Raw genomic sequence first — 26,339 nt, 5'->3', positions numbered from 1 at the left:
ACAAGATACTCATCTTAATTCTATCTTTGTATGTGGTGGAACCCTAAGCAAGGCAGTAATGAGGTAAATGCAAGTTTTAATAAAGGATTTGTGATAGCATAGATTAAGAAGTCTTCCTGGTGTTTACAAGGTCGTTTCCATGAAATCTGAGGGATAGTGGAGAAGATGGCACAAATATGTTTGAACACGCATCTAACAACATATGCCAACATCAGTTGCCAGTCTGTGGTGACCATCAGTATTTCAGCTAAATGTAATAAATGCCAATGTGAAAATTGCTAGCCTTAGCTTGGGAAATGCCTTTAAAAGCAGTTTCTATAGGATGCAGCAGAGATAGAAAAACTATATTTTGAGAATAACACTATCAGAATGCATGATTATGCTCTGTCAAAGCAGTTGTTGATATGAGGAGGGCCTGTGCTTATTTGATAATCCCAGAGAGCAGTCAATTGGGGAACTTGAACTGAGGTTATGGGAACCTCAGGAAGACTGTCCATTGTTGGATAAAGATGTTGTGCTACAGGAAAATTATAGGCAAGAATTTGTGAGATATATAACCAGAGTACAAGACTTAGAAACAATTTTGAGTATGTAACAATATCTAGGCAATTAGTGAGAGTGGCAGGAAAGATGCTGATGCAAATGGTGCTGAACTTGCACATCAGTGTAATGAGCAGCTTAGGCTGTGAGGGGTCATTAAATATACTGACTAGAATATTTTCAGTGGGTATGTGTTTGAGGGGATAGTGTAAGAGGAAAGCAGCTCTACGTGAATTTTAAATAGATAACATGGGTATAAAGGTACAAAGTTGAGGTGGGGAGTGAAAGGTAGATAGACAAGTGAGATGAAGACATTGATCCATTTCAGGTTTGCAGTAAAATTGCTGTTGCATAGTCAAACTTAGTTTTTGTCTTTTTCTGCTAAATAAAATGACTATGTTTTGGCTTGAGCTATAACATGTAAAAAAACTTGAAAATACTGGGTATCCTTTGAATCTGACATTTCTGAAAGAAACTTCTCTTTTGCTTTTATCTGGAAACCAAGACATAGCTAACTTCATTTTAATTTCAGTTTTATCATGTGATAATTAATATTTTAACTTCAAAAATAGAATAACACTGAGCTGTTAGTAAAGTACTTTTAATGTTGCAAAAGCTAGACTGAATTGAGATAGGGATCATTAGAAATGTTTTGAAAGTAGTTTTCAGATTTTGCCTAATCTTTTTTTATAGAAAGCAACTAGAAAAATCGGTAATTCTTACATATGTAAGGGCTTTACATTCATATGAAGGAAACTAGAAATCTCCTTACTGGGATGTGTTATTCCCTAAATCCAGAATTTAATGTTAGGTTAACTACGGAAATAAGGCATAATTCTGTTTTTTGGGGGGTGTTTTGGTGGTGGTGGTGGTTTTGTTTTTGTTTTGTTGGGTTGGGTTTTTATTTGTTTGTTCATTTCAATTTTTGGTTTTGTTTTGTAACAAACAAATCCTGTTAATTTTAATTTTGGTACTACTTGGTTAAACTAACACTATTGCATCTTCTGAAATGAGTTCTGAATTACTACACCTTCTTCTCATATAATAGCAGTTGGATTAATGAATGTTTGATGACTGATTAGGTTGCACGAAGGTTAAACAGTTACCTTTCATTCCTCTCTGAAACTATTCAAGAAAAGACACAGGTGTAGCTGGACAAAATGCGCATCAGTTTTGAATGGTTTAATGAATCAGCCTATCCAGCGATCTCTCAAGTGAGAACCGGTTTCCTAGGCAATTCATATGTACCTGTATCTTTCCTTTCCACCTGAAGGAGGAATCTTTTGGAGAAGATGCATCAGTTCACAACAGATGCATCATGACCATCCTTCAGGGTTCTGTAAACCTGATCTGTTGGTTGAAGTTAAAGTTCAGTTGAAATTGGAGAGAAATGCTGTAACATCACCTGCTAGATGGAGATAGAATGGAGACATGCCTAGATACTTTAAAGTAGTGAATGTGAAAGGTTTTAGATCTTTTCCATGGAGCTTTTTTTGTTTCTGTAAAAAGTAAGAGTGAGATTGGAATAGTTTCTGGGTGTTTTTCCACATCTGTAACAGATGTAAATTTAATTCTGCACACAATCTGACTGAAAGCTTTGAATGTAGCTATGGTTTGTTTGCTGTAATGCGTATGTTTCATTAAGTCCTGTAGTCTGTGCTAACTAAATCTGTGAGTGTCTTAAATTGGCCTGTACTGACAGGAAAGAAAAGACACTTTCTCATTTAACAGAATGGCTCCCTAGATTCAGTCAACCATGTCTATTCACCTCAGTGCAAAAGAACACCTTTTTATTGCTCTGAGTTCTGCAGGGACAGCTTAGCAAGGTTTTTTATGGCTCATACATCAATGGTATTGTTAAGCAATTTTTGGTTGCAGTGCCACACTTGCAACTTCATCTTCAAATTAAGCTTCACATTAAAAATGCACAAAGTGTACTTTGTCAGTGGGTTTGCACAGTTATAATTTAGGACACTGTTTAGATATTGAGAATTTTCACTGATAAACAGAAAAAAGCAAGTTCAGTCTTACGTTTTCCCAGGCTGGTTTTGGAGAGTGATGTTTAGGAAAAAGCTATCTTACACACCGAACAAACTTAGTATAAAATGATTCATGTACTCACTGAAACCCTTCAGTCTACCTATTCTACCTGTGTATTCCTCCAAAACAATGGCATCCACTGAGCAGGCTGCAACTTTCACTGCCACTATGTAAACAAAACAACTGCATGTGCATAACATAACATGCAGTTCAAATAGTAATCAGTGGACGCTGCCAGTGACTTGCTGTAAGCAGGTATAAACTCAAATACAGCAATTTACATTTTGTACCTTCTGCAATATGTACCTTCTGGAATGTAATTTCTAGAGTACAAGGAGAAAGCTTGATGCCATTGTTAGCATTTAGCATTAGCTAAAGAAACTTTACTATACATGTGGGAGAGACTGTAGGAAAATGTCATATTTGATACTGATATTAAAATGAAGGTAATTTCACACAGTTGAAAGAGAATAATTTCATTCTTTTTGACTAAGAATAATAAGTCATGACTGTAGTAAATTCCTTTCCCCCCTTTGCTAAATGTCATTATTTTTGTTTGTTTGTTTTGAAATAATAAGTGCAAGTTTCTTAAACTTTTTTTTTCCTTTAAAATTAATTTTAAAATAGTAGCCACGCTTTTCTGAAAACTAAGTTCATGATTAACTCTGTTGTTAATTAATACAATATGTCTGCTCTTGAGACTTTGGTTTATAACCAATAGTCTGAGTAATGAAATCATCAAGTCCTATAGAACAAAAAAAAAGGTCTTCCAGATAAATGTGAAAAGAAAAAATATATAGTGTCCATTTCAGTTACAAACACATCTGTTCTATTAGTTTCTTTTTGAGAAGAGCGTTCTGTTCATATTCATTTGTAGTTGACTCTAAGAATGAATCATATGTGAGCAAAGACTGAATGAGAACATCAAAATGATGCACTTTTTTTTTATGTTTTACTGTTTAAAATGGTTTGGCATACGTTACTGTGAAGACTGCTTAAATAATAATTGTCTGATTGTAGGTGGTAGGGGAAGAGGGAATCATGCTGTGGGCTTATGGATGCATGTTCTGTAACAGTATCAATATGATCCAATTGAAAATTGTTTAAAAAGTTGTACTGGTGGGTTGAAAGCCAGTGGTATAACAACTTGACTTGGAGGAAACGTTGGGAGTTGCATTTGTCAAGTAGCTAGGAAAACCGTTCATGCATACCCAGTATCCAAAGCTTCATTGGCAGCCCAAACATAAAGAACTGAAAGGTCATTCTTCTTCTTGCAGTATGATGGTTTGTTGACATATTTTGACGCACTGGTACAATGCTGAAAGGTTTTGACCTTACTGCAACACTTAGGGACTTAGGGTTTGTTTAGCTATCTAATACTCTTAGATTTTCACACATGTTGGATTTTGCTCTGCTGCTGCTTCTCTCCCTCCTGACTCCATTTGAATTAGTAAATTAATCTTAAATAAACTGTTGATGTAGACAGAAGGGGGCGGGTATGATGATTTTTGCAACTTAGGACTAGGTATAGATGTTTCTATAAAAATAATTTATTTATTTTAGAATCTGCCATACCAACTTGCTCACCTTAAAAGCAATGAGTAAGATAGGTTTGCTTCTAGACAAAAAGAATCAAAATCAGTTAAATAATGCTTCCTACTAGTTTACTGTATTCAGTAGTTTAATTTGTGAAGATGGTAAAATTCTGTGTTCTCCTCTCAGATATATATGTACACACACACAGAGGCATACCTCTGCACTTCACAAATATTCTAGATACACTTAGCTTATCTCCAGTGAATCACTGCTTTATTTGTTTAACAACATGAACAGTATCAAACTCAACATGCAGTTTATGCGTGTTTTTTTTTGTTGTTTGTTTGTTTTGTTTTGTTTTTACTTTATCACAGAAGTAACATCTTTACATTTTACTGGTCATCACCTCATTCAATAAGGTGACTGAATAACAGACCATGAAGATGTCTTCCATCAAGACCACACCTCATGCCTAGCATTGCTATAACATTAATTGTTGTGCTGATTATTTTAGACTATTTTGTATCAAAACGCCTTTTGTCAAAACAGACCATACTGTATACAGTATTAAAAAGTAGTAAATGAGGTACTATAAAGCTTTATTTAAATTATTTTTCGCCTTATATTTTTCTGTACTGTCTTAAATATTATGTCACAGGAGACTTGTGTAGTGCAGATAGAGCATTTTCAGCTTCCATCCACATTACTGCAAGGCTTCAGCTCCAATTTTCATGGTATTTCTCATTCAGATTAGACAAGCATCTAAGTTTATGTACGATAAGAGCTGACAGCATAGATCCTGCTCTGCTTGCCAAAGGCCTGGTTGCAGACACTCCACTATGTCAAAGAATGTCAACCCCCCACAGACATTACCTTTCAGAATTCCTTGTAATTTTTAATTGACATTTACATCTGACATTTTCATGTATTTCTTAGTGTTGAGTCTTTATCTATCTAGTAATAGTTAAAAACCAAAGCAAAGCAAAAAGAATCCCTTCCTGTAAACTATGATATCATATATTTTGTTTATTTAACAAGGTCAAGTTGTTAGGCTGAAACTCAAGAATGACCAACTCCCCCTCACTTTATGTAACTCTGTATTTGCTAGTCTAATCCATTTCAAATGATAATTGAGGAGGGAAGTAGGAATATAAAGTGAAATTTAACTCTTAATGAATGAAACACAAGTTTATTATTACTATACATCATGAACAAAAAAGGATACAGAGATTTTCAGTATTTTTTTAAAGAATTTCTATAGAGATTTCCCTTTGAGTCTGGTGCTTGAATATAGAAAATGGTGTCTTCGCACCTGTATTCATGTTACATGTACATGCAAACAGCATAATATTGTGAACAAAATGAAGCTGGCAAGTATGTAATTTAGCTGTATGTTGCAAAGGCTGTTGTGCGTCCTTCCCTTCAGAAATCTCAAGTTTTCATGTGGTTTAAAATAATAGAAAACAAATAAAGTAGTGTGAGTACAATTATCTATCTGGGAGAAGTTAAAATGAAGGACTACAGTTGATCATAAATGTCACAAAGCAAAGAAATAGAAGGAGTGTTTTGTCACAAATGCTGCTTTTCTTCTAATTAGTTAATTTACATTTTACAAATTAAGGGCAAGATTCAGACAGAAGATAATCTAGTAGCATATCATAGCTGTACTGACCTGTATTTGTATATGCCAAATTTAAGTTAATTAGAAATGTAGATGCTGTTTGTTTTATCTGTCAAAAAGCTCATCTTAAAAAAAATCTAGACACACTTTTTCCCCCAACATTTATCATCTAAATAATAGTCTTGCCAAGATGGCAGCCTCATAATAAACTCTTTTCAGTGGAGTGATGGGTAATGAAGCTTGCTTGTGAAGGCAGCGAAAAATGTTGTCTAGCCAAATGTGTGAATATGATGGCTAGAGAATCAGTGGACTTTCTCAGTCATCAATCTTTTTAGTAGCCTCTTACACATCTGAATATTTTGATAGATGATCTAATAATTGAGTTATCTATCTTTCTAACTATCAGAGTTGCATAAAAATTATTCTCACATGCTATTGAATATTAAATATATTGGGCATCCAGTAAATTTTTCAAAAAAAGGTCCAAGAGGTGGAGGAATTTAGTTATGTCTTAAGCACACTTTAAAATATTGAATGATAAACTACTATATCTAGAGTCCAAAGCTATTTGTACTAATGTAAGAAAAAAGTAAATATTGTCAATAGCTGATTACAAATAGGTTTCACAGTAAATAAAGCACATAAAAACAAGACTGTTGAGGTTAGTGCACAATCTGAGAGAAATCTCATAAAATGAGTAGATTCAATAGTCTCTGGCTGGTTAATGGGCAACATTCACATTTACACACAGCTTCACAAATTCCTTGTGTCTAGGAAATCTTGGCATACAGTTTCACTGCGAAGTCCCAAATTACCTTTCAGCCTCTTTGAGAGTAGTCTCAATATATAATATGTCTCAATATATACTGAGGAGTATGTATTGAAATTGCCCACATTTTGTTTATTCTGTGAGATTGTACAGTGCAAATCTGTGTTTCCAGGGTACAAGAATCTGCTTTCCCAGGACAGATATCTTGTATTAAAGGAGACACGGTATACGGGTAAGTTGCATTAAGCACACCATCAGGTGTGTCTTACTAGGGCTTCTGAGTAGCAGAGCAAAATGATTGTTGGTGTTGGTCTGTTTTTTTAAACACTACGGTTCAAACAGTCATTTGTATAATTCTTGATTTCAAATACATTTCTGCTCAAAGGTTTGGGTAAAAATCATTTTAACAATAAGAAAATCATTTTTAACAAAAAGAAAATCATCATTTTTGGATGGAGAATATTTTCATTTCAAATATTCCTTTTCCCTCTCAGTGTCACCAGTTTGATTTACATTCCTTCTTGTAAATTCTGAAAAATTGTATGTGGGGGGAACTCATCTTCTTAAAAAAAAAAAAAAAAAAAAAAGATTTGTAGATTGTATGTTTGTTTTGGTTAAGTACTTTATTTGTAAGTTTCTTAATTACAATAAGGTAAAAACAAGTATGTTTATGAATAGTTCTCCAGTCAGCAAAGTGAGTTTTCTTTCTTTGTTCAGAACAGGAGTGACCAGGGTATTTCTCTGTGGATACCAAAAAGTTATTCACTCATTGTAGAATTGTAATGGAAAAGGCATGAGAGAGAACTGCTTAAAAGGGAAAAAGAAAGATTGATCTCAAGGAGCTGCATGACCATTGTTTGACAAGTACTTTGTGAAAGTATCGTTGGACATTGCCAGTGCCTAAGGATCTACAAGTTGAATAAAGACTTGTCTGTCTTACTGTCAGCAGCTGTGACTCTCATGCTTAGTAAGCAAAGTTTTTGATGCTCGAGAGTTCTTGTTAAATGTGCATTAGTGGTTTGATACATGTTGGGTAAACGTAAAGCAAGGCACTGAAATAAGATGACTTTAGTATCAAAAATGTAAGACCTCACAATAAAAATGTGGGTCTGAAGCTCCATGCTTATCTTGCAGTACTGCATACCTCATGAACACTCCACATTTTTGTTTTCAGCAAAGGTTAAATTAATTTTATGGAATTTTAAATGGCATAAGCATAATTTCACATAAGCATAATTGCACGTAATTTTAACCTAGAAATAAAATATTAGAAAACAAATTACAAGAAAAGGTAAAATTAATCAGTATTGTTACTTGTGGAGTTTTAATATAAAAAAGCTAAAATTACATCTGAATATATAAATTAATAAGCAATTAACTGGACTTGATTAATGTCAATGTTTGGTTTTATTTATTATATGTGACAACTTCTGACATTAAGTAAATTGGCAGTTATTCTAGTCAGTATTTGTAGCATGGCTACATGAGAACATACCAAGAACATACCAAGCTCTGACATATACACAATACAAACTTGTGTACATATTTGTATGTGTAATTTTAGAATGTTTGCATTTTAATTTGGGAAAGGGATCTTCATTTTCCTTCTCTAATCAAAATAGCAAGAGTCTGTGTTCCTTCTGGTTTGTCATCTGATTAGCATGCTCTCATCCATCACTAGTCTTTGATATGAACATCAAGAAATCATGTCTTTTTGTTTTAAATGATAAATATGCCTTTGTCATGATTACTTACAGACATTCCAAGATTTACATCTGAATTGTCAAAGTGTAACTGCACAGTTTCTCTGATGTGTGACATTATTAGTGAAATAAAGAACTTTTTAATTTGTCATGGATAGGCCTTAGATATTGAAGTTACAAGGCTGTGTTAGGTGTGATGCTGGAAAAAACATCTTCCTTCCTCTAGTGTTTTTCTAAGATTTGTTGTTTATCATTGAGAAACAATCAGCTGCACAAGAGCCTTTGCGGACATCCTTATTTGCGGGGTCCAAGCCTGTCTCTTCAGGTTTCATTATTTAGGTCTGATGTCTAGTTAGCTCATATCAAAACTAATACCATCTGAAGTACCAGGCTTCCAGTGGTCATACAACCAACATGTAAATTTCTTCAGTCTGACTAATATTATTAAAGACAGTATCTCTTTAAACTTGAGCTTTGTTTTGGTGTCTATATCAATTATATATTCTAAGTGCATTTCCTTGAATGTTTCATTGCTTGTTTCTATAGACAAAGTACATCTGAATTAAATGATATCCTGCACATTTTTAAATAAAAATAGTGAGAATGCAGGCATTTTGTCTAACCTATTAACATTCTTGCTATGTACTGATGCTACTAAGACAAAATGCTACTGTATTGCTGTCCTCTCATTGTTAATACAGTACAGTAAATTAAAATGTTTTTGAAGGTAGACACCTAGATGGATTTTTTTATCAACTATTTTACCACTTATTTGTAGGAAAAATGGTATATGTCATACAAATATGTAATTTAATTTTAGTTCCTATGGAAAATAAGTGTTCCTTGAAATCTTTGGGCTCACTTAAGCATGGTAAAATATTATTTCCTGCATTTCTTTTTTGCTTTTGCATTTATTTTGTTCTGAGCGCATTGTGGTCCAATTCATTTTGTGGTATAGTACTGAAATTGAATCTTTGAAATTTACAATTTCAAGATATTGCAATTTATAACCTTTGAAATTTACAAGATAGTTCAGACAAGAGTTCTGTGAGGAATCCCACAAAATGATTTAAGGGCCCATGATCATGATCAGCTTATAAATGCAATACTTTGTAATAGAATATATATGGTATACTGTAATATTTAGTTGGTTTTTATTATTTTATTGATCTCTACCTCAGAGATGTTGATCACAACATTTTTGATTTAATCAAGAGTATCAGTCTGAACCCAAATTCATTTGAATAATAAAATAATGTAAAATTCATCTTTTTTTTGTAAATTTCTGACTATTTCTCTCTGTATTTGGAATGTACTGTTTAGCTGATTTTAAAATAGTGAATAGTATATACATGTATATTTCAGGCTCTCTGCAGAAGAGTAATTTTGAAAGTATATTCTCATTTATTTGTTTCAAAAGGAGAAATACTTTATATCCTTTGCAACACAGCTCAGTACATTGAGTGGGATTTTGTGACATACAAAGGATGCATGTGAGTTTTTGAGACACTGAAGCTGTAACCCAACTTGAAGAAGACAATGATGGCAGTGAGCTTCTGTACAGAGTTAATCAGCTGCAGAATTTGTAAACTGCGTATGTGTCAAAGTTGAAAATGTTAGCACTCTGATAGAAGCTTGAAAAGGTTAGACCTGATAAAAGCCATCAGCAGTTAAAGAAAGTGATTTATGGGAATGTAATGACACAAAATGCCTCATTTATCACTCATATATAGATAGGTTAAGGTTTCTGTGTCATACTTTAAAAACTTGACCACTTAGGATTGTCAAAATAGGTACTTAATTGCCCATCATACATTTCAGTTTGAATTTCCTTTGCTTGAGTTTTGGTGATTTTACTGTTGTGCTTCTCATATGGTTCTTTTTAAAGTCATTCATATTTCATATTTATTTAATATTTGTTTCAAATGGTATGCTCAGTGCTCTGTTAGAACTTTTATTAGGTAAAGCTGTTGATTTGAGTACTATCCAAATCTTTTGTTGATTTACAATTTCATTCAGCCTAACTGTAGGCAAAATGACTGAAAGTTTCATTTTCTTTAGTTTTATACCACTAATTCTCATCAAGAGTTTACAGCTTTCTAATTCAATCCGTACATTTCCTCTCCAAATTGAAATATGAGATTTAAAAGTGAGATCCATCAATTGGTTTCCAGTTCCAGTCACTTAAGTTACTGTTTAACTCCATATAAATTAAATCTAATCCAAAACTACCAGTACTGTTAAATGATCCTAAAACAAAGTAAGAATGGTAGGAAAAATGCACAGTAGTGTGTTATACTTTTCCTGATTTCATTTGAGGATAACAGCAAGCAAGTCCCATAGGTTTGAGACTGATTTTTTTTTTTATTTTTAACTGTCCACAGTTTTTATCATAATGCTGAACAAAATAAATACAAATATGGGTAAACCCTCACTGAGGAATTATTTTTAAGAACACGTTTATAAAAATAAAGCAACTACTTCAAAGACATTGCATAAATGTTAAGATACAGGTTCAACTGCAGAAAGAAAAATTGTGGTAATAAAGTTTGGAATGATTTCTTTCTCTTCAGCTACTTACCTTTTTAAAAACTATTTAATCCTCTTATTTCTTGATTTTATACAGAAAAGTCTGAACAGAATAATTTTAATTTTTAATATCAAAAAACCTTACCTTTTTGCTAGCTTTCACAATTTACGGCCCCGGTTGTATTGCATTCTGTTTGTTCAGCGATGACCTTCCAGGTTCGATTTAAAAAGAAGTCAGAAGCATTTGTCATGTGTGCTCGATCTTGTCCAGAGGTACCTATTGTAATTATAAAGGACTAATAAGGTTGTTTATAATATAACAGTCTGACATCTCTAGAAAATCTTCTGGAGAGCAACTTTTTTTTTTTCATGTCTATTTTAAGGAAAAAAAAATCTGTAATCTTCTTGCTTTATGCTTCACTGTGTCATTTTTACATTTAGTTGAGAAAGTATAAAGAACTTCTACCTCCAAAAACATGACTTAGTTTTAAAAGATGAGCTGTAAGATTTGCTCGTTAGTAACACCTTTCGGAAAAACTCAGTAAAAATATAGCTATAATACAGATGCATCCTATATTTAATTGGTGCATATAGAATTGATGATGATGTACTTGGAAACACAGAATTGCTTTCACAATGTTAAAAAAAACTACTTATTAACATGTCTGTCACAAAAACATGTGATGCATGAACATAGAGAACTATTTCTTAGAAAAAAATCCAAATTATAAAATCTTGTTTATTCTAGTTTAAGTGTTTATAAAGTACTGGTATAAGTAGGTGTTATTGTAGTGGTATTTTACATTATATATCAAGATTTTTACAATAAACTTGTGATTTTTCCCTTCATACGTCTTTGTCTTGTTTCCTTTCTGCCCTCTCCTCATCCATCTCAGCAGCATCCAGCAGTACTACTTTTTTATAGGCTTATATATGTAGACCAAAACATACTAAAACCAATGGAATCTGAATGCTTGACAGAAATGTTTACCTCTCTCGTAGGGTATGTAACAACAGGCTATTGTTAGGCTACCATACATCATTTAAATACCCTTAGACAGCAAAAGCAAAATCTTGACAATTCAGTAATCTCATCATGTGATTTCAAGAAGGCTTTTTTTCATATCTACAATTGAAACAAATTTATGTTGTATGTATTTATGGTTGTTAAACTCAAAATTGTCTCATTTCATTAATTTTTAACATTGTGCTCTCTTAATGACTATGAAGAAATGTATTAAAATGCCTTAATTATAGGGCTAGAAGAAGAGAAAGCACAAGTCTTTTTAGCATATGATCTTTCAATTGTTCACTAAAGGATAAAGAGGGCATTCAAGCGTGGTTTAGATAACTGTCAGCAATAATAAAATGCAAGGTAGTTTGTAGAGCCTTTAAAGACCTTTTGGGTAATAGATTTAATTAAAAAACAATAAAATGGACTTTCATCTGAAAGAAATCCAAAATGTTATAAAAATTCAGAATCTCATGGTATTAAGAATAAGGATGAGGAAAAGTAGCAGTGATAACATTCTGCAGTCCACGCAGCAGTGATAGCTTTATCTTTTGCATGTAGATATATGTCCTTTAACACACTACCATATTAAAGCGTACTTCACATTTTCTTAGCTGAGTGATTTTCCCTGTTCTGTTGGTTGTTGGTTTTTTTGTTTGTTTGTTTGATTGATCGTTGTTTGTTTTTTTTAGTTTGCTGTGCTTTTAAAAATGTTTATTGTTTTTGATGGGTTATTGGTTTGTGTTTTTTTTGTTGTTGTTGTTTTTTAAATGAATGGTTAGAAACGAATGTTGAATTATTAGCTTCTAAATGTAAAATTGTATTATTACAATTACCCACAGAATAGTATAAATGACATAGTGCTAGCAGTCTGACTACTTGTAAGAATCAGTAGGTTCCTACTAGTCAAAATTGTGTGTTATATACCATGAAAAAATGTTTCAAAGAACATTTCCAGTTTCTGTTTCTTTCTTCCCATTGTATTTGCCATTAGTGTTGTTGGCTGTGCATTATGTTGAAAAGTTTATTTAAGCACTTGTTCTGCACTATTGAATTATACCACTTTTGGCAAACTAGGAGAACTTAGTTTGCATGTGATAAATGTGATAAGCAGTGGTTTATAAACAGCATTGACTGCTGTCTGTAGACTAGTTTTGCTCCCTTGCTTAGCCTGAAGAGGGTTTTTTTATTTTTTTTTTCTCTCACCCTGGTGCACACACATCAAGAGCATTGACCTATATTGGTCTGTCCTTGCCAAGTACCAAATGAATCGACACAGAAGTTGTCTTTGTGTAGTAGAGTATTTTTTTACAGATGAAACAACTTAACCAAAGTGCTTTTTCAGCAGATGCTAAAATTCTGTCAATTTGTAGTTGTAATTGCTGGCCCAAGAGCATTATAAAATAATGTTCATAATGAAAATATTGCTACAATATTTAGGGTCTTGTTTTGTCTTCTAGAAAATAAAGTTTGGATCATTAATTCATGTAAGTGTTGAATTTGTCTCTGACTGATAGATCATAGAAATGGAAAATCATCCATGTTCTTGGAGTTGAGGATTTGTCTTTTAAGAAAAGTAAAGGTTTATTTTCTGCTTGTACACGTGAACTTGCAGAAGAAAATGCTACCTTTAAAAACACCATCCTAGAGTAGATACCTTGAGCTGGAGCACAAATTTTGCTAGGCTTCCTGAAGCTTTAGGACTCCAAACTACCTAAACTACAAGAGCATTACAGGGCACGTGCACGGTTAGGTTTGGCAATCTTTCTGTATATGGTGTGCAGTTTTTGAGGAAGAAATGCTTCACATCATTCTGTCACCAAACTCCCTTCTGTTGTCTGTTGTGTCTGTTTCTTCCCACTCGTTGCTCATGGTACGGTAGGGCCATGGTAGGTGTGATAATGTTTCTGTAGCAGGTACTGTACAATCTAGTATTCTTCAGCCTGCAGCTCGTGGCTTCTGCAGAATCATTACAGTTTTGATCACTTCTGTTGGACTTGTAGAAGCTGAAGTCAAACTTTGAGTCTGCTTGCATTTCCTTTTCTTACTAGTAAATAGTTCGCTGCTCGCTAGTCTTTTGTGTGGTTGGATTTTTATGACTATTTGCTATTAGAGTTGTGATGTGTTGTACCAGAGATGACTGATTTTCAGTAAACCTTGGTAAACACACTAAGCTGTCATTGAGTAAAAATTACTACAGTACAGTATGTTAATTTTGCCACAATAATTTTTACTTCTTCACTTGTAATGAAGTAGGTTTTAAAATGTTTTCTCTTTTGTTAAAAATCACATTTCCTGGCTCTAAATAACTCTCCTTACTGATGATGATCTTTTATAAATTCCTTTATTAGAAGTATTATTATCAGTAGTTGTTTGGTACTACTTCTTCAAATTACAACATTCAAGAGACAAGTATGTAAATGTGTTATCAGAGGAATGAAGGCTTAATTTGACTTCTTGAATGGCAGACCACAGGACCTTGTGTATTTGCATAGTAGTTAGTACATCAAATTGATAAGGTGTTTTCTTAAAACTCAGGATAAAAGGCACTATAGATATGGATGTATGAATATGCTCTGTTACGAAAAAATCTTCTTGTAGCAAGCATGTAAACCTAAGCACAGATCTTCTCATAACTTTCATTTTCTTATCACCATTTATAATGTGTCAAGGAAATAAAAAAGAATCTAAGAGTACTGTCTGTACTTTGGCATAAAATGTTACGAAAATAACATAAAGTTCCAGATGTGCTTTGTCTTGTATTAAGAAGATAAAGGATAGGATTCTAGGAAAAATACAAATCATGTCAAACTACTCCTCAAATCATTCTGCTCTGCAAAATGTCTGGGGGAACAAGTTCAGAGAGAACAGTCTGTGTATTCACTGTTAAGGAAAAGACTTTCCCGGTTGTAAAAGTACACTGTACTGTCTGTCCTACACTTTTCTGGCCCTTCCCTCTAAAATAATCACATGGAGCTCTGAAAATTAATACCCTTGACTGTGGATTTTTTTATTATTGTTTAATTTCCACAAGACAGGGATGTGATATCAGTAAGCTCCCCCTAGCCTGCTCTGCATCTGCCCCTCTCCCTGTCTTCAACAGACCACCAAATTACGTGTGTAATTGGCAGGGTGGGAGAATCCACTTCATGTGCACATCTCTGGGAAACGTCTGGATTGTAAGATAGATCTTATCTCAGGATTTATATATGTACACTCAGATACACATATATGTGTCTGAGTTACAAAAATGTGACTATTAAAATATAAACATAACACTGTGTAGTCATCATAGTCCTTTTAGGAATATCAGTAACACAATAGTTCAAAATTGTGCTTTGTTTTTGACAAATATTTCTTCTATCTTTTCTATAATACCTTGATTTTGCTATGATACACGCTAGTGAGTGGGTCTGAACTGAAACTAGTAGAAAACGAATTTTAACAGTGGAAAATATTAAAATTTTTTGGTTAATTGCAAATAGGCTGAAAAAGCTGTTGACATCATGGGATATTGTTGTACCTATGGAGAAACACACTGCACTGCATGAGTCTTTTCCATGACATGAAGGAATTTATGTGTAGAACATTCCTTTCAGTAGCTCACACTGTATGTTTTAGAGTATTAATTACCTAGTCAGATTTTATTAGAGCCCATTGAGTTTTGCATAATTAAAATTGTAGCAACAGCAAAATGGTAGGTGAAGTGAAATGCAGGATCTTTGTATTTGCCAAATGTTCTTCTCGGTTTTCAAAGAGGGAGTGGAGAGGTGGGAGAAACTTGAAAGTCAAGTCTGTCTCTTAGGGGAAAAAAAAAAAAAAAGAGGTAAGTGTTTATTTACTTTTGTATAAAGTATTAGAGTTAAGCATAACAAGTTTTTTTTCCAGTTATGTTGTTCTCGCATAGCAACAATAATATTTTGTGTAGTTTCTGGAGTAGTTATTCATTTTAAAATGCAAAGCTGAAGAATTATAATGATAACTGTAGACTTGTTTCTGTATACCTGCAAGTTTAAGGTTTCAGAAGAAGTCTAAGAAAAGTCATCTATTGTCTGAATGGTATCAAATGCAGATAACTGAATAATCTTATTCATTTTATATTGAAATATTCTTGTGGCTGTCATGGAACAAATGCATCAAAAATATGTTATCTTTTACACAGGATCAGTCTATTTTGTAGAGGTTTTGTTTCTGAAGTCAGTGGAAAAATTTGCACTGTTCTCAGAGCAAGTAAGAATAAAACTGCCATCATTACAAATAAGACCTTTGTAATACTTTTTAATAACTTGCAGATCGTCCAATGAAATACCCCAAAAATGATGAGTGGACTGGAGCATCAGACATAGGAGGAAAGTGTGAGTTCAGACTGTTTAGCTGAGAAGAGCAGTGGGATCTTATCTATGTATATAAATAGCTGATGGGAGGGAGTAAAAAATATGGAACCAGACTCTTGTCAGTGCTGTCCAGTGACAGGTCAAATGGCAGTGTGTACAAAATATAGGAAATCCTATTTCAACATATTGTGAGAGCTGTCACTGGAGCAGGTTGTCCAGAGAGATTGTGAAGGCTCCATCCCTAGAGATACTCATAACCTGACTGGACAAAGCCCTGAGCAACCTGCTCTAGTTCACTGTGGTTTGAGCAGGACTGGAGAATCCCCAGAGGTCCCTTTCAACCTCAGCTATCCAGTAATGGTATGATTTTATTTGTCAATATTTTTATCTGGATAACTTCTTAAAAATAAGAAAGAGGAAGCAATGTTGAATGCAATGTGCTGCCACTACATTTATTGTCAGCTTTCCTGGACTAGGAAATCCTTCCTTCAATTTTCAGGGTGAGAGAGAAAAACAGGCTGATGAAAATGAGGAAAGAAATTCTATCTACCTGTTAATGTTCTTTTGTGAACTAATGATAAGTGCTAAGCATCAATATAATGTCAAAAATTAAAGTAATAGTTTAAACAGTAAGAAAATTGTAAAGGAATAAGTGAAGGGAAGTAGTAACAATTAGGTTTTCTGATCCTGTTGGCCTGGAGTTTGGGGATCAGTTCACAGAAGAGTACACAAATGTAGATTTACCAAGTTAGCAGTAACTGCCGACAGATCCTGATATGTTAAAGGTTGTAATCTTTTGAAAGAAGTTGGTTGGCTTTCCTGTTGGCCGTCCTATCAACTTTAACCTCCAACCTTCCCCGGCATGTATCACTGCAAATAAAACTGCTGAGGTTTGACAAGAGGATATAAAGTCAGTAGGCCATCGCACAGAGATCTCTACATGATTTTCTTTAACCTTAAGCTTAAATGAGCACTGCTTTAAGTCAGGATTTTTAATAAGAAGTCATAAACACTCACCCGTATTGCTTTAGTTTTAATAATTACTGTTTTAACAGAGAAGAGAAGAAATATACATTGTAAATTGTGTTTGACAACTGGAATTTGGTGGCTTTGTTACTGGTTGTCCTTGACCATTGCATAAATTGCTGTTCTCAATTTTAATGTATACTTTTTCATACAAGCTGCATATGATATTGATATAAACATGGCATTTGTGTATAGTGCTATAAATGAATTTTTAGCTCTTGATTAAGACAAACCAGATGACAAAAATAACTTGTATGTTTGTATTTACTAACATCAGAATAATAATCCTTGAAGCTGTAGACATCTATGATGATTTTAGGCTTTTCTTTCTCTCTAATTTTTCATTAAATTTTCACGTGATACCTTTTAACAAACTCTGCAGGCCATAAAACTAAAAGTTTTTCTTTATTATTCTGCTCCTAAAAGCTGCCTGCATAGTGTTTTCGTTATGCTGTGGAGTGGCTAGCCATGCTATTAACTTTTACAGGGGCTGTATTCTTACGAACAACTTAGCTTTTACATCCTGAAGCTGTAATGCCATCCTAAAATTATGTGCCTTTCTAGTTCAAAATCATACAAATTTAAAATTAGGTTTCCTGTTTTGCTGCCTGTTATTTCCATGAAAAAATTCACAGTGTTGTGTAAGAATTCTCTTTAATCCTTTTGTTTCTCTTATATTGTCAACTTTTACACTCACCCATATTTTTTCAGAGCAATTACTTCTGTGTCTCTTCTTTCTCCGTCCTTCCTTTCTTTGCCTAAATCCCAGTCCTTGTAGGAGCCCTTCATATTTTCATCTCCTGACTGTACATACTTCTTGTGCCTTACAAGTACTCTTTCAGTGATGAGATATATGTATCTTCTATTCTTAGCTATGCTTCCTATGTATTTTTAAGTTCTCTTCACAACTGTAACTAACAGATTGGGGATCACCTTATTTTCTTTTTTTCCTAAATAGTTGGCAGCACACTAATCAGGTCTCAGTGGGCCACACATCTCACTTTTCTGCTTTTTTAACTGTTTTGCCATAACACTTTATTGGTTTTCATTTATCCTTAATTTATTAAATATAAGCTTATTGAAAACTTGCTTCACAGTTGTAGATGCAATATGTTATTGTCTGTAATCTCAGCCTGTGTTTCTCATCTGTGCTTGGACTGTATGTAAGTGGTACATAGAAAGTAGTTAAGGGAAACAACCCTTTAGTGTGTTTGTTTATGTACGTTACATATCCTAGAAAACTGCTAAGCATTTAGAAGTTGCAAGAAATGAGTAGTGATCTGCACATCTATCTTGGAGGAAAGCATAGCAGACTTCACTTAGATTTCTGATTTTACCTGTGTCCTGGGAAATGGTGATGTTGCTGTTTGCCAGACCAATACTGTATGTGAATTTTGGAAGGTGGATATTCCTGGAAGTTTAAAGGCTGATTGAAGGGGGATAAGGGGAAGTTAGTTATTTCTTTCTCCCTGCAGGAGCTTAGACTGCATGATACATCATATAGAGAGGAGTATAATTTAGCAGAAAATGTGCTGTGAAAGAATTTGGTCACACAATGCCTGTGACCTGTCCATCCCTGATTTTGAATATAGAGAGTAGTGATCTTCAGGTGATACTACTTCTGTTTTCCTCTGCAAGTGAGAACAATCGGTGTGATGTCAGTTGCCTTAACATTTAATCTGCCACATCTTCAGAAAATGGGCAGAAAGCCATGCATCCCTTCTACCTGAGGAGACAAGTAAGATGAATTGGCAAATTAGTTGAAACATTACTATATTAAAGCAAAAGCTGTTGACTTCTGTCTTTCGTCTTTGAGACCACCTATATTACATTCAGAAGAATGTAATTCAGTGTACCAACAAAGCCTTTGTGGTGTTAAAGCTGATGCTAGCAGAGATTTCTGAGACTTTTTATACAAACAATAAAGCTACCACATTGCTTATCAAGCCACATAAGAAAATGGCTTGTGCTTCTCAAAGTTGCAGGCTGGTCACAAGAGATGGGCACGAACATCTGTCATGGCACTAGGAGGGGATTAGCAGTTGCATTAAGCTGTTATTCACTGGAAACTGCTGTCTGGACACTTTGAGTGTAAGAATGTATCAGTGGTAGTGAAATTACTATAATCTCAGAATATTCAGTTAAGGCTTCAGTATCATCCTCAAGTAGCAATTATTGTGTGTAGAAGAAGCAGAACTAAAATATGAGTATGAAGTTATTAATTGAGAGGTGATTAAGATCACATGTGATATCCATAGGAGATGTTCAGAAAGCTTTGTAATGGGTACAATAGCAATGATTAGGAGAAGGAATGCTGATCCCTTCATGCATGAAATAGTTTATCCCACTATGGAGCCCAGGAAACTAATAAAGCCTGTGTGAACCAAAGCTATAGAGGCTTATTTTGGCCAGATTAAGACATTTTCTAGAAATGCTTTTCTTTTTTTTCCTTTTTGTTTTGGATGACAGGGAATAAGGAAACGAGCAGTTACATCAGGAAAGACAAATAGTAAATAGCATTATTTTAGAGTTACTCTCATCACAATAGGATCATGATTATTCTTGCCTTTGAAAATGCATGTTTTAACAATGTTTAAAATTATGAAAATAGTTAAATTGACATATATTCATTTTTTAAAATGAATTTTAGTGACTCAAATGCCTGTGATTCAGGAAATGTAAGCATAAATTAATCTGATATTGATTACAAGCCTGGAAATAGATCAAAAGAATATAAAATAGCTATTGCACATATACCTTGATAACTTTTGTAAATATTCATACATCAAACACACTCTTGAGGATTGCAAAGATTCTTACTTTTCAAAATGTTGATAATATTTCCATCTACTCTTTTATAGAAATGCTTTTCTTTATCAAAACAGTTTTCAAGAAAAGTAAATGCCATGAATATACCCTGGGTTAGCAGACATATGTAAGCACTTCTTGTATTTCTTGAATGAATTTTGTATGTTTTTTCTTTCAAACCTTAGTTACCAGAAATTCACTGTGCAAATGTCATTATATGTTGTTTGTATCAGAATGAAAAATGCAATATGCTATATAATTGAAAATGTCAGCATTGTGAGAGGCTGATATTTTCCATTGCCTGCTAATACCAAGTGAAATGTTCAAACAGTTTTTTAAATAAAAAGATAGCATTTGTTTTAGTCTATCAGTATCTAATTACTGAATATGGTTGCCACACTACTGTGTTATCCCAGAAGGATCTGAAATCTGATGACAAACTGAAAACTGGAAAGAAAATGGTAGTGGCAACCAAAGCTCCCTATTTCTGTGTCATTTTCTAAAATGAGTAAAGAGAAGTAACTCTTTAGAGCTGATAAAGAAGTTTGAGAAGGAATTCGGAGACTTTTTTCCCTTTTTCATACTAGATTTCTAAGGAAATCTCTATCTGCTGAAATTTAGTATGGTTCGGTATTGATTATCTAGGCGTTCATAGGATTTAACTGAACTTGATCACAAATGATGAGTCATTTTGTGAGATAAGTTGATGTATCTGCTACTTGCATAGAAAAAAATCTATGCAACTATCCTGCCATGTCTTGAAGGTGTACGCATTTTTTTTCCTCTAGATCAAACTTGCATTATACATAGATTAAAATTCCAGACTTCCATATGAATGTTTCCAAGTATTTTTAACATAGAAATAAATAGAGGTGCATATCTGTTATCCATCCATGAGTGGCAATGAATAGCTATACTAAGATATATGTTAAAAATACACAAGTATTGTTTTGCCTTTTTTTTTTTTTTACACAATTACAGCATGTTAACATTTCCTTACTGATAACTGTTGAAATTTTCATTGTCTCCTGAACTGAAAAGTATAAAGTCTCTTCTAGCCCCTGGGCCAAGGGATACATGCACAGAAATAGCAGAGGCAAAAAAAGTTCTCACACTTTCATAGTCATAGAAATTCTAATAAAATGTGCTAAGGACTGCTGTAGAACAGAACAAAAGATATTTTATTCTACAGAGTTTAATGTTCAAGTATAATACAAAAGTCAACAGAATGTTTACAGTGGAGTACAAAGAGGCAATAAGATAATATTGGTCAGCATAATATTCACTGATCTGAGTACGTCAGCAACCTGCTCCATTTTTCGTGTGTTTTGACAGATGAGAGATTCAGAGGAAAAGAACAGATTGCTTTTGTGAATGCTTCTTGAGAATTATTTCTAACCTTGAGAGGCAATTGAGGATAAGGGATAGAGATGGTTTGCCAGTTCAGTGTAGGATTTGATAGTTGGCCAGTGAATGGACAGAGATGATAGAACTGTGAAAGTCATATAGGTCTTTAGCAGGTGTTTAGAAGCTCTGTAACAGGTCTTCCACTTTACAGACACAAAGAAAGAAATTGTGCATACTTAAATAGTCATACAACTTTATTTTATTTTTTGCAAAATTCAGATGGAGAGGAGCAAGCAGATGGCACTGATTAAGTTCACAGAAAGATACTTTGCTGCAATGAGGCAGAGAATAATTGAGCACCTGTACAAGAGGTACATCTTTGTAGATGTACTGAGAAGGTAGGAAAGAAAGATATCTTAAAGAATTAGCCAGATTTGAACATGTCAAATACAAGAAGCTCCAGAGAGAAGTCCAGATGGAAACTGATGTGAGCTACAGGTGTTTTTAATAGATGAGGTGATGTTGACCGTAATGATTAAGGTTTACAAGACTAGAAAGTGAAAAGCTCTGTTAAGCTGTGTTGATGCCTATCTAGTTATGAGATACATAGAATAAGTTGTCAGGGTACAGGCACTGTCATTAGTTTGAACTGTTGTAAGACATACCTGGAAGAAAGTGTTTGGAGCTTTTGTCTGTCATCCCATACATTATTGACTGGTGCACCATGAAAAAGTAAGGACACAGATATGACTTGGTGAGACCTGTAATGATTCTAGGTCCGTATATCCTTTATCAGCAATGAAATTTCTGCCACTCTTGGTTCCTGATGGATACCTTGTATCGAGTTAGCTTCTGAAGGATTCACATCCTAAATGGAGTGCTTCAGCATTATGGAACCAGTAATGCAGATGTACTCACAAGAGGAAGCATTCAAATTAGTGTTGCTAAATGAGATTCTCCTACATAAGATTTAGAGAGGCTCCTTGGGAGTTCCCACAGAAAGCCATAGTAGAGTTGTGAAAGCTCTTCTAAAAGATGTTTAAGTCTTAAAGTAGAAGGCACATCGTAAGAGTCAAGAAAACAGAAAACATTTCTTTGAAGAAATGTAATGGATGGTGTCAAAGGCAATGAAGTCAGGAGAAAATAGATGGAGGTTTGATTTTGAATGTAGCTGAGAGAAGAACAGCAGAGGCTTTGATGAAAGCAAGTACTAGTCTAAAGAAGGGCAGAATATTTGAGGAGAGCTGAAACAACAAGTATGGAAACTAGTATAGTCAGTTTATCAGGTGAGTTTAGAGATGTAACAGATGTATATCTGTTGTGGCAAACTCCTAGGGATCTTAGGGTTCATGTGTGGACCACAATATCTAGCTGTATTCTAGAGAATATTTCTTGTTGCCATTGATCATCAAAAGATTACTAACTTTTGTGATTCATGTGACTTTTATTACAGATCATTTCATCTTACAGAACAATTAGCCAGTTTCCCTTTGAAGCCTGTCAAGGGAATCACAGATTTAATCTTTCTCCCTAAGATTTTGTGATTCCACAGGTAGCTGAGTCAACTAATGGCTCATTGCCAAGAAAGCAATTTCTTTCTTTGCCCCCTTCCCCACCTTTCTTTTTTTTCTATTTTTTTTCTGCTTTCAAGAATTCTGTACTTCCTTGATGCTACTGTGGTATTGTCACAACAAACATAGCTCAGTGCTTCAGAAGAAAACTGTCCCACTTTGTTGGCTCTGTGTCCTCTGTGTTCAGTGAGTTAGATCAGCTCATGGACAGTCTGCCAAGCACTGTAACTAGGTATTGCATTACCTTTGGATACCTCACTAATACATCTTACACAGAAACCATATTTTACATTTTTCTCTGTATATTACCAAATATACATAACTCTAAATTGGATAAAAGCATGTACAGCATTCCTGGGTACTGACTGTGTGAGATACCATTCACCTTCTAATTTTGTTTTTACTTTCTCAGTTCTTTCCGTCCACACAACAGAAAGTTGTAATGAGCAGGAAAAAATATTCTGGCCCCAAGTTCATCATTATACACTGTGTCAAGATGTAAAAAAAAAAAAGATCAGGTATACTGTTTTTACAGCTTGTATAACAGTGCAGATGTAATGAGAGAATACACTCACTGTGATGGAAAGCCTGACAGGATAGACTTCATGCTAAAAGTCACGGAGGTATTGGGGACAAGAATGTCATGTGTGTTATGGAACCTTCTGTTATGTTTTTCCCAGACTTCATAGAGATAAATTGTGAGTCTCTTCAGTAAGACCTCTACAACCATTCCTGAGATTCACTGGAACAGAATTGGAGATTTTGAAGAGCTTAGACAGTTTGGGTGATCTCATTCCACAGAACTCAACATATGCTCCATTTATAGTCAATAGAAGGAGGTAGGGTATAATTAATCTTATCCTAGCATAAACATGTTTTGACAGTACCTATTGTAATTTTTTAAAGGTCCAGTGTGACTCATTCAGACCTGTGTGATTCGAAGGAGAAATATAAGACAAGAATCTGTAAGAAAACTTGGTGAATGGCAAACCTTTCAAATAGCATGTACTTCATTCATTCTTACCTGATTCAAATGCAACTGCATCTTAAAGGAAGATGCCATGAAAGGTTTAGACTTAGACCTAAGGTCCAAGACCTGCTTTCCAAATCCTTGCTGTTAATGCCTTTTCATTATGTCTGTGGTTGTTGCCACTGTGTGTGTATTGATACACTACATCCAAAAAAAACTTCTAGGCTTTGCGTGGTCATGGCAAAGTCAGTAGAGCCAAACCCTCAAATTTCAAACATCTGACAGGGGAAGCCTACTCTCTGACTGAAGCCAGAGAGTGGTGACCTCCATACGTGCCTGCTGAACCCATACTAAAACAGTGTCAAATCCAGTGGAGGTTTGAGTGTTCTTCTCCTTCCATTACAGTTGATACTGTGTTTTTTTAATTGAAATAATAGAAATTCAGTGGTTCAGATGTGTGGAAAAGCCCATTCAGGTAACAGGTGACAAAAATAATTGAACAAACTATCTTTGTTAATGAGATAGATAGTTGAACATTATAATTGTCTGTTAGTGCAGAGCAACTTTGCTGCTGATTATCCAAACTGTAACTTGGATGACATCCTGAACTGCAACTTCTTGGCTTATAAATTTATGAGCCTGGTGGTTATACTATGCTTAGAAGATGTGATAGTAGCAAGAGAAATGTTCTACCAAAAACATACTAATTACGATCAGAATTGGAAAGTAATCAACCCTATGGGAGTTCTAATCCACACGTTACAGGTCTTTCTGTTTACCCTCCTATATGATAAGTATTGTATTTGTTCTGTTCCTCATCCCCACAGTGGTAGTATTAGAAGATTAAATTATTTACCTTGATAGGGAGACATTAGTTGTGCCATTGGATGGGATCTAGGTAGGGATCTTGGTTTTATTCAAGTGTTTTTGATCTAAGTCATGATATATTTTAACTTTCAGACCTGAAGATAGAGTGAGGCTCTGTGATATTTCAGAGAATAGCTGAGAAAGCCATAACTCAGATTAAATGAGATAAATCTGTTCTTTTTTAAAGCTTAAGAACAATGCCACTAATAGAATATAATTTGAATATGAAAGGTACAAAGAATACATTTTTCACATTAAAAATAAACACATTTTCTCCACTTCCAAAATAAAATACTAACAGACCAAAGACCTACGTAACTTTTACTTGCCCTGCAGGCTATGGAGGTTGTCAGGGGTGGGACAATAAATAGTATGGAAAATGACAAATTTTGTATAGTTCTCTAGATGAAAGTCATTGCTTTTCTAGAGACAATACCTAGTTAGCCAGTAATTAGCCATTGTACTCTGATTTCAATTTCTTGTGTCAGTGGCTCCTAATGGAGCCTCTTTTGTGGTATTGTGTCTGCCAGCCTTGGGTTCAGATGTGTGAAATGTTTTTTAGAGATGCCTAGAATTCTAGTAACTGAAAAGTTCACAATAAACTTTTTAATACAGAGAAAAGGTATCATAGGTGTTAATAATGTATGGGATAACTTATGGGATTGGCTGTTATTCATGGTCAGAGCTTTATATTACAGATTAAATCTTGTGTTGCATACACCAATTCCAGACTTCTTTTAAAAATGTTAGTGGAGCTATTTCACTTGAAATATTTATGCTGTGTTTTAAACCAGCTGACAAAGTACGGTTTCATCAATCCTAATTTTGGTGATGTCAAAACACTAACTAAAGGAAAGTTATTTCATATACCTGTGCAAATTATGAATACAAAACCCTGAAGTGTCCATGCATTGCTTTGTTTTATTTGTCCTTTTCAAAAGACTGGATGTTAAATACAAAATATTGCATCAGCAAATTTTAAATATATTGAGTTTATGAACTGTATGCGTAACTTAAAGGTTGGTATAGTAACATTAGCTCATGCATTTTTGAGATGCTTTAAGTAATAGGTAATTAACAGTCTTAACTAATCATCTAAGTACGGTATACAATGTAGGTAAATTAATGTCATGACAATTTGTGGACCCAATTCAGAACACAGTAATTGGTTTAAGTTCATAATTGAGACTGTTTGCCCATGATTTTTGTACTTAATACGTTTATATACATATTGTGGAATTTCTAAACTTAGTTATCAGAAGTGCTAATAGGTATAATGCTACTAATTGCGTCTTTGAAACCTGCTGATAAGAAAATACTGTGTCCTGATTGTCATCATCTTTCTTGTATTGCCTTGTGTTAATGTGGCTAGAGGTTTTGAAAGTGTAGCTGAGATGGATGTTTAATTATGAAGATGCAGAATGAACAAAATAGATTATGGAATAGGAAATTGCAAAAAAATTATAAGCTCTAATTTTGTCTCTTCTAGGGTACAACTGGTGCAGGCTAGCAGTGACAGAGGGGGTTGCTTCTGAAAGACATGTGAATACTCCATATGCAATTTTTAACCTGAATGGCTGAGCTGATTTTCTGTTTTAAAATTCGAAGTTACAGGAGATATAACTTCAAAGTGAATCAGAGCTATGTTTATCCCTCTTATATGTCA

General features: G+C 34.2%; 1 protein-coding gene across 9 annotated transcripts in view; it reads left to right on the top strand.

Moving 5' to 3' along the window:
* CDIN1 (CDAN1 interacting nuclease 1) overlaps nt 1-26,339 on the top strand; it is a 124,654-nt gene that overhangs the window by 64,459 nt on the left and 33,856 nt on the right. For 4 of the 9 annotated variants that reach the window (XR_014317684.1, XM_082762589.1, XM_082762586.1 and 1 more), the window contains one exon: nt 6,679-6,738. The exons of 4 other annotated variants lie outside the window; for them this stretch is intronic. Coding sequence is in view for 4 of the 5 variants with exons in the window: in XM_082762589.1 (XP_082618715.1) it covers nt 6,679-6,738 (60 nt within the window). In the remaining variant the exon portion in view is untranslated. Of the gene's footprint in view, nt 1-6,678; nt 6,739-7,223; nt 7,305-26,339 lie in introns of those variants that run through there. One more of the 9 variants, XM_082762590.1, reaches the window with a different exon arrangement.

Source organism: Aythya marila (genome assembly GCF_965140915.1).
Source record: "Aythya marila genome assembly, chromosome: 5".
In the NCBI taxonomy this organism is placed as follows: domain Eukaryota; kingdom Metazoa; phylum Chordata; class Aves; order Anseriformes; family Anatidae; genus Aythya; species Aythya marila.
Note: the sequence above shows the minus strand (reverse complement) of the source record. Positions and strands in the feature narration are given on the sequence as shown.